The 10,000-nt window shown below is 45.9% G+C and overlaps 1 protein-coding gene across 1 annotated transcript in view; it reads left to right on the top strand.

Annotated features, from left to right (window-relative positions):
* Nucleotides 1-535: 535 nt before the first annotated feature.
* The window catches only part of LOC149369769 (uncharacterized), a 14,577-nt gene continuing 5,112 nt past the window's right edge, over nt 536-10,000 (top strand). The window contains exons 1-3 of the mRNA XM_089576381.1: nt 536-704; nt 7,512-7,591; nt 7,787-8,198. Coding sequence (XP_089432507.1) covers nt 536-704; nt 7,512-7,591; nt 7,787-8,198 — 661 coding nt within the window. The remainder of the gene's footprint in view (nt 705-7,511; nt 7,592-7,786; nt 8,199-10,000) is intronic.

The following is a 10,000-nucleotide window of genomic DNA, read 5'->3' as shown; positions in this document are numbered from 1 at the left end:
CTGTTCCGAGGACAGTGTCAGGCGGGGAGTTTGACTGGGGCCACGGTTGATGCACAGAGTTGTGCTGGGACCCGTGTCCGCAAAGCTGCTTATCAAGCTTGACAAGGCCACCCGAGCCGCAGTGCGATGGTGGTTACGTCTGCCTCACGACCTAACACACTCAATTTTTCACGCGGCGATCGACGATGGGGGGATGGGAATTATGGCCTTCAGGGCTACGGTGCCTTTCTTACGAGTGAAGCGCTTGACTGCACTGCGCGAGTCATCGAATGACTCATGCAGAGTACTGGCGGAGCTGCCGTAGGTTGGGGGCCTGATCTCTCAGGCGGAGAAAATGACCAAATACAACGGTGGAGTCCTTGCTACAAACAAGCAGGTGCGCGCCTTCTGGCGCAACCACCTCCACTCGAGCGCGGATGGCGCGGCATTAAGAGGCGCAGGAAATGCACCCGGTTCGAACAACTGGATCCGGGAGGGCACCCACCTGCTGAGTGGACGGGATTTCATCAATGTAGTCAAATTCCGTTTTAATGCGATGCCTGTCCTAGCCCGCACCAAGCGAGGCAGGGATGTGGCCACCAACTGCCGGGCAGGCTGTTCCAGCACTGAGACCCTAGGACACGTGACACAGATCTGTCACAGGACCGACCAGTCAAGGACATCCCGCCACGACAGCATCGTGCGCTATGTGGGAAAACGCGCTCGTGAGCTTGGGTTCCAAGTCGAGTTGGAGCCCCACTACCCTACCCGTCAGGGCACACGCATCCCTGATCTGGTCCTCACAAGAGAGGGCCAGACAGTGCTCTTGGATGCACAAGTCGTCGGGGGGAAGGGGGTAACACTCGCTCAGGCACATGACATAAAATCAATGAAATATGCAATACCAGAACTTATTAGACAACTTCCCGGAAGCACGAAACCGCTGCTATCCGCGGTCACTGTATCATACCGCGGTGTCTGGGCGCCTGCTTCAGTAAAGATCCTAAAGAGCCTAGGTTTTGCGCAAAACGATTTTAAGATATTAACACTAGGCTGCTTGCAGGGGGGGTACAGGCCTTCGCCAGGCACCAACAAATGACGGCCTTCAGAAGGACCTGAGGATGGGGCCCCTTTCTAACCAATCCCTCTCCTTACTAATTCCGGTACTACTGCCGACAATCAGTAGGCATACGTGCCTTCTTCTCTCAGCGCGCGCGACGTCTTTTAATTGGCTATCGCGGCGTGTTAGTCCCCTCGAAGGCTACCCAGCATGATGCTTTGCGCTACGGACTTCGATCCCTGGTGGCCTTCGGAGGGGGCTAAGGCGGGAGATGGGAAGAACCGCAAAAAAAAAAATAGCCAAATGCCTCGTCATCTAATTAGTGACGCGCATGAATGGATTAACGAGATTCCCACTGTCCCTATCTACTGATCATCATCAGCGTTTCCTGGCCGTGGGGGCAGCCTGGAGCTCGCTGGCGCGTTTTTGGAGTTTTTCACCAGGAATTCTTCCAGAGTGAGTGAAAACTTTTTGCACTCCTCCTTTATAAACATATCGCGCACCTGTGTATCAAATTTGAAGTCAATCGGTCCAGTAGTTTTTAAATTATAAGTGTGTTTCTCTCGTAACTGTATGTAAACAAAGCACATGGCCATGTGCTGAACACAAATTGCGGGTTTTTGACCTTCTCTACCCTTTCTAATCAGCTTAAATTGTGTGTACCGTAATCGCGCCGTCTTTCCGATTATTTTCATACATCATTTATCTCCTTAGAGAAATTTTTTCGAAAGTTATAGGCAATTTTGCAACGTAAACAAACGGCCTCCGAGCTAGGCCTTTTATACCAGGGAGCATATAAAACTGCTCTCACGCGTTTAATACTTCGCTCTTACCTGTAATACCATATATTTTTAGAATCCTTGCAGTGTAAGGAACACACCCGTGCTTATATTATTTTTGTTTTGTTGAGGGTTTGCGGGGTCGCAGCGGAGCACCAGACAGAGACGACCAGCGTGGCAGGCTTCTAGTTCCGGACTGCGCGTGCCGGACGTGCGCTCCGAGCACGCGCTGTCGTTCTTTATTTTCTTTTGTCGCGGGAACGCCGATCTCAGCGCCTGCGCTTTATAGCGTCGCCGGGCGCTACAGGGCCCCCCGCCTAGACGGAACGTCGGAATGTACGTGCCGACGGGGCAGAGATGGAGTAGCCACGGCAGGCAAGCAGGCAGCTAGAGTAACAGTGTCCCCACGGGGTCGCTACAAGGTCCGGTAAGTTCAGGTCAGAGGGCGGGAAGAGCAGTCGGGTGGAGTGCGCCGGCTCAGGTGGACGAGCCTGGCTGCTGCGCAACGGGCGAATGAGGCAGAGTGCCGAGCTGACAAAGCATATTAGGGCAATGGAGGCCATGGTGGGGCCGTCACCGACTGTAGTGCTGCCCGCTGGCACAAGTGTCATTGGTGCTGGACCGTTGCAGCTGATGTCGGCGGGAAGATGTCGCAAAGGACTTCGTGTTTGAACGACTGGATGGTGATGCCGTTCAAGTACATCCCAGCCTCCAGTTGGGCGAACCACCCGCCGACGCCTGCAGGCCGGAACGCCGGGAGCGGCGGGTCGAAACTTGGGTGCTGCCAGTACGCCATGCTGGAACGCCGCTGAGATAGAAGGCACGGTTCACCAGTTCACCACTGTTGAGGTATTAGCGGGGTCGCAGCGGAGCCCCAGACAGAGACGACCAGCGTGGCAGGCTTCTAGTTCCGGACTGCGCGTGCCGGGCGTGCGCTCTGAGCACGCGCTGTCGTTCTTTATTTTCTTTTGTCGCGGGAACGCCGATCTCAGCGCCTGCGCTTTATAGCGTCGCCGGGCGCTACAGTTTCTTGATTCTTAAAAAAGTTATTAACGAAAAACCTCGCCCACGTGTTCACATAGAGTGACTATTGTGTTAAATTTTCTTCTTAATTTTTTTTCTCTCAACACAAATACGTGTTGTTATATATCATTTTAACCAGAACAATTAGAGCTTTCAGATGCTTTTAATTGTATGTTTCTGGCTTTATTAGGTGCCGAGTTATCGTTCATTTTCCATTGTGTATATGGGGAAGTTAATTGTTACTACACTTTCCTACTGAAATCCGCTAGATTTGGCGGAATTGCGCCGAATCGTTCTCGAGCGTGCCAGAGTAATTCCGCCGGGTTGTTCAAGAGTTTTTGAGCGTATTAAGACAGTCAAGACACTCTGTGAGAGTATTTTTCAAAAAAAAATTGAAGTTTTTCTTAAACCAATTTTGCTTTGTAGTGAAATCTTTGAATTTCAACTGTATCCCCCAAGGGGAAGGAGAAACGGAGAAAAAAAATACAAGTCGAGAGGAGATAGAAAGAGAGGCCGAAAATGCCGAGAGATAAAGAAAGGGATAAGGAGAAGAAGAAACATAAGAAGGTAAAGAAGACAATCGAGGAGAATCCCCCAACAAATGGGACTAATACACCTCCCACACTTAGTGGGCAGAGGGAGAAGGCAGCGCAAGATACCACGCCAACGGCGGACGCATGGAATAGCTATTTGATTGAGGAGTGGGGTCAAGGAGACACCCCCATAGTTGAGCCTCCCAAGTCACCCATTATTGGCGAAGCACAAGGTCAGGATGATGTAGATTTTCCACCCCTCATCTCTGAGTGCTCATCAATGCACAGTGAGCCAGTGGCGAAAAGTTCCGTCTTGAACAAGATGGGCAAGATTGATGCCGCAATTTTTAGGGCGATAACAAGGGTGTCAGTGATAACGAATGGCAATGTGGAGGCGGAGCAGCACGTCAATGACATTCTGACGAATGTGGCCAAACTGAAAATGTTACTTCTTCAGTCTACCCATGAGGTAGAAGGCCTAAAGGGTCACATCAGAGGAATGCGAGACAGAGAGAATAGTGAGGGGAGCCTCACTCAAGCCAACACATCATGGAAGGATGCAGTAGAGAGAGGAGGACAACCGTCCGCCCCCCAGACGAGGGAAATCGAGAGGGCACAAAGACCCCCTAGCGAAGCAGTCATCATCCACGCGGCTGATCTAAGCTCAAACGGAGTCGCGGATCTCATTCGGCAGAATATAGACCCCTGTGCATTGGGACTTAAAGATGTCACTATGAGGCCCTGCAGAGGGGGAGTAGTCATTGCTTCCAGCTCTAGAGACACTATTGCTAGAGTCGAAGAACAGGTGAACAAGTCCGACATCATCAGGAAGCAGGTCGAACTCCGGCGACCTAAGAAAAAGCTTCCGCAGGTGAAGATAGCCAGAGTCCCGAAGGACACAGTAACAGAGGAAATTGTTCCAACAATTCTGATGCAGAACGATATGCAATGCACTGAAGAAGATGTAAAAGTGGTCTACGAAAGGGTAGGCAAATTCACCAAGACTGTGGTCTTGGAGCTGACAAAGAATGGCTTTCAGTCCTTTAGAGGACGCTCTGACATCAACATCCAGTGGACTAAATGTCCATTATACGATGCGACGTTCGTACCAAAATGCAAATCCTGTGCAACCATCGGACACACAGAGCGCTTTTGTAGGAAGCCCAACAGGTGTGTTGACTGCGGAGGTGAGCACCACGTCCGCCAGTGCAGCGAGAAGGAATTTTTTTGTAAGGCGTGTGAGGACAGGGGTCGCGACCGGGAAGAGTGCCGGCATTCATTCTGGAGCCCGACCTGCCCCACTTTTAAGGCTGCACAGACAGCAGAAACCAGGGCCCTTGTTGAGAGCCTAGGTCATTAAATTCAGGACAACCAACATGGCTACCATAGGCAAAATTCTGCAAATAAATCTAGCCAGATCATTCAAAGCTACCAAACATTTGACTAATTTTCAAATTCAACTCAAACAAGATATTACTATCATTCAAGAGCCATATGCGTTACAGAATCAAATAATCTGATTTCCCATTAAACACAAAATATTAGCGGCAACAATTAACCGAAAAACGGCCATAGTAATTCATAATGAAAAAATTTCAGTTTTTCCTATTATGCTAGAACAGAACATGGTAGCCGTGAAACTCAATTTTGGAAGCCATCAGGTCCTATGTATAAACTGCTACATCCCACCAAGGGAAAGTCTAGATCATACACTTGAAATGGTAGATAGGGTCTTACAGAATTTTTCATCAGGTCATATTCTAATAGCAGGGGATTTTAACGCAAAGAGTTCTGTATGGGGAGGGGATGTCACAGACGAAAAGGGAAAGCGAATTATGGAATTTATAACGTCAAATAATTTAGAGCTAGTTAACGACATAGAGTGTCTTCCAACCTTTGAAACCTCAAATGGCAAAAGTTGGATAGATTTAACCATGACATCAGTATCCCTGTATCCACACATTCAGAAATGGCAAGTGTTAGAAGATTATTCGTGTAGTGACCATAGGTATAATTATTTAGAAATGTTCCCGGAACAGAAGGAACCGGTAATAAGACTTACAAAAAGGGCGAATTCAACATCATTGAGACTCTAGGGAAAGACACGTGGATGACTGAAACTGCAAACAAAAGCATCCAGTCAAAAGAAGAATTGAATAGTATAATTCAAACATTCTATGAGAAGGTGGAGCAATTAGTGAAAAAATTTTCCAAAGTAATTAAGAACAAAACAGAAAGAGCCAAGCCCTGGTGGAAACCAGAGCTGGATATTGAAAGAAAAAAAGTAAATGCTCATAGAAGAAGGTTTCAAAGAGCTCAAGAAGAGATGAGAGAATTTTACAAAAGAATATACAAGGAGGCAGTTAAAAAATATGAAAAGAACTTAGATGATGCAAAAGAAAAATCGTGGAAGGAATTGTGTGCGCAGGCAAGCAAGAATCCTTTCACGTTACCGTATAAATTAGCAGCCAAAAAAATTAAAACAGCAGTAATAATACCAAGTATTACAACAGATTTGGGAATTGTGATTAAATCAGAAGAAGAGACAGTAGATTATATACTTAGGAACTTGTATGATGTTGACGATAGTTCCCAAGGAGGACAAAAAGGGAACAACAGAGACGTAACCGTAAGCGAGAACACCCAAGGAATAAATGAAGGAAGGAGTGGGGAAGAGAGTGAAGTAGAACAAAGTCGCGACATAGAGTTCTCAGAGGATGAGGTTAGCCATGTCGTAGGGACACTCAAAAAGTTCATAGCACCAGGCCCAGACAACTTAAGGACGCATTTCATTCAAGAACTGTACAGTAAGCAAAAACAGTTCATTAATACATTCAATTCATCACTTAGACTAGGAAGCCTTCCTGAGATTTGGAAAATATCAAGGATATTTTTAATCCCCAAAAATAGGGAGAAAGTGCAAGTAGCTGCCAACTCCTTTCGACCCATAGCCATCAATTCCATTTTCGGAAAGGTGTTAGAAAAGCTACTGAATGATAGAGCATACTACTTCCTGGCAAGCAACAACCTTCTTCCAGGCAGACAGTATGGGGTTAAGCATAAAACGTCAGCGACAATGGCACTAAGTCATATAAAAGACATTATAACCAGAGAAACAGAAAAGCTTAAGAAACTGCTAATAATATCATTGGATATAAAAAACGCATTCAATCAAATTAATGAAGATAACATAAAACCAATACTGGATAAAGTCAACTTTCCTAGTAACATAAAGAACATAATTTTAGATACACTAAAAAGAAAAGAATAATAAAGTATGAAACCCAAAACCTTAAACTACAATACCAACTTAAAAAGGGTTCTCCACAGGGATCCCCACTTAGTCCGTTGCTTTGGAACCTTATTATGGCAGAGTTATTAACTCAAGAAAAATCATCAAAATTTGAAATTCAAGCCTTTGCAGACGACATTACAATAACTGTAAGCGGCAAGTCACGCATGGAACTGGAAAAAAACAGTGAGGAAGCACTTCAGGAAATTTCTAAATGGGCAACAGACAATCATCTTCAGTTTAATTACAGTAAATGCCAATATCTACTAGTAGGAAGAAAAAACTATCAGAAAAGACCACCGCAAATTAAATTAGATAATGTCAATATCCAAAGAGTAAAAGAAATGAGAATTCTGGGAGTGATTTTTGATGAAGGCATGTCATTTCTACCACACCTAAAACAAGTTCAGGAGAAGGTTACCTCATTAACTTTACGGCTATCAAAATTCACAGGGCCAAATTGGGGAATGACGCCAGGACATCTAAGACAAATATATAAGAGAGCAATCGAGAGGATAATTGTTTATGGATCACCCGTATGGTACACACAACACTCTCACATGATCAGGAAACTCAAAGCTATCCAAAGAATACCACTATTAAAGATATGCAAAGCTTATAGGACTACACCCAATGTCTCATTAAACATACTGTGCAATGTTTTACCAGTTGATCTGACATTGAGAAAGAAATTCGTCTTGATAACATCATACGCAACGAAGAAGATTTTCAATGGGACAACCAAGTTTTTAAGGGGGAGGAAATTGCACAAAGAAAGGAAAAGTGGACAATTCACCCAGCAAAAAGACACAAAATTCTTTTTGGCAAACAAATCGAACCATCAGATTATCAAATCTTCACAGACGGTTCAGAAACCGAATCAACAGTTGGGGCGGCCTTTGTAGTTTATGATAAAACGGGGAATGTAGTAGACTCGTACCTATTCAGACTACCAAAACATGCAAATAATTTCATCGCCGAAGCGACGGCTATTAAAGAGGCAGTACGATATATTAGAAGTGTACAGGGCACTTCTCAGCACTACCAGATAATTACTGATAGCCTATCAACGTTACAAGGACTAAAAAACCCACATAATGATAACTTATTCATACATCAGATTAGGACACTAGTTAAAGAACAGATCAATCATAAGATAACATTTACTTACGTAAGAGCTCATAGAGGAATTGTCGGTAATGAAGTGGCAGATCATTTGGCAAATAAAGCGAGAACACGCGGGGTAGAAGTAACAGTCCCAATAACCAAAAAATTCGTTAAAACCGAACTCCACAGAGAAGCTCAACACAAGTGGGAGCTATATTGGCAAAAATTTGGAAAAGAAACATACGCATATCAATGGATCCACACCGTCAAAAGCATACCAAACTATTTCCCCACTAATCATTGGTCGTCTCAAGCAATTAGTGGTCATGGACGCTTTCCATTTTATTTAAAGCGTTTTAGCATGGGCAACCAAGACTGCCCCTGTGGCGAAGAGGCAGACAACTTTGATCACTTTATCACAGATTGTGAAATCACAAAGATATTAATAAAAAAATTAAAACAAGTTCTACCAAATGACAGCACAAGTAACAAATCAGAAATAGTGAAAAACAAAAAAGCCGTAAAGATCATAGAGGAGATGACGGCACTCATAAACGAAAAAATGCTAGGAACGTAAGTAACGAATAGACAGCGCTAACCTATGATTTCGTCTCCGGGCGGAGGAAAGGGGAAGAAAACAGTGAGGCCAGCGGTGGGCTATGATACCTCCATCGAAAAGAAAGCCCAGGATCAATATGACAGACCAAACATGGTGAGCAATCACCACTATCAAATAAACCAAACATCAAGCTCTTCGACAGCTCCCTACGGGTCGAGCAGCTCACACAGTGGGCACAAAAGGCATCAGCTCCCTTCGGGTAGAGCGTCCACTCGTGGACATATTAGGCCACGAACTCCTTTCGGGCCAAAACGGTACTCAGTTATTCACAAGTAAACGGCTCCCTACGGGTCGAGCAACTTCACTCTTTGAAGATAAGTGCACTAGCTCCCTTTGAGGTGAGCAACTTAATGGTGTCTTCGACTGGTCGCTCCCACGATCCGGTTCGGATTTGGCAACGTGAGAGCCGCTCTAGCTCCGAGCGCACAGCGAGACCGGTCAAGCCGAATGGTCAGCAAGTTTTCAGAGCGAAAGCGCAAGAAGGAGGGAAAGGACCTAACTTCCGGAATCGCCACACCGCAGTGGCGCTGCCGCTGCGGCTGGTGTCAACGACAGCAATCACACAGTCTGCACCGCCCACGCCGCCGTCGCCGCTGAACCTGTATCGCTGCCCCAGCAGTTCTTCGTCTCCGGCTCGCGTCGAAAAAAAAAAAAAATTAGTGTCCCGTTGTACCACTCTGGATATGCCGCGGCAGCCCCCAGATGTGACAGCAACACAGACGGCGTCAATTCCATTAACGTTGGACGGCGTACCCAGCTTAATGATTCGTCTGCTTTTCGACATATCCCCTCACAGAGCCACACAGCAGGGACGTTTTAACTGCGTCTAATACCTAAAGCACCAAAACTTGCTTCTACGGATGCGTAAGAATGCCTCGCCAGACCGGTCGTGATGTGCCCTGGCTACCCTGGCTTCGCATCCGTCTCCGCGAAACGGCGGAAGTGGCTCTGTCACGTGAGCACATCTCGGGGCCGCTCCGACTTTTTTCTCGGAGCGCCTCAGAGCGCTCTGAGCTGGAGGCGGGCGCTCTGAAAGAACCAGCCGAATGTAGTCAGAGCGCTTGATTTCGACCAGCCGAACGTGCGGCTGCATCTCAGAGCGCTCTAGAGCGATCTGAAACGACCAGTCGAAGACACCATAAGTGCCGGACAACCTCAGAGCTTCCCTGGGGTCGAACATCAATGTCTCTCTGGTCTTTGACCGAATCAAGCTCAAAAGATGATCCTTAGGGGCAACCATCGAAAAAAAAAAATAACCACCCACCACCATGGCAATTTTGTTTGATTCCCAAGCCCCGAGGAGGCATGTTCTGCTGTTAGCGGTATTAAAAAAAAACAAAAACAAAAAAATCATGTGGAACCGAGTTATCTTGTGCTGTCATAGCAATGGAACAATAAGAGAATCAAAATAGTGGAAAAAAAAGAAACCATTAAAAAAAATGCAAGAAACATCAGTAAGAGAATTCCAGCAAGTTCTCGATAATAACGCCATAAGTAGAATAAGAAGTACAGAAATTAATGGGTCGTATAAAACAATGGCCGCCTCAATAGGGGAGAGCAAAGTAAGTAAATAAGAAGGAACTATTGCACAGTGTGTTTAATTTAAGT

Source organism: Amblyomma mixtum, chromosome 1 (assembly GCF_055824585.1).
Source record: "Amblyomma mixtum isolate Tamu chromosome 1, ASM5582458v1, whole genome shotgun sequence".
In the NCBI taxonomy this organism is placed as follows: Eukaryota; Metazoa; Arthropoda; class Arachnida; order Ixodida; family Ixodidae; genus Amblyomma; species Amblyomma mixtum.
Note: the sequence above shows the minus strand (reverse complement) of the source record. Positions and strands in the feature narration are given on the sequence as shown.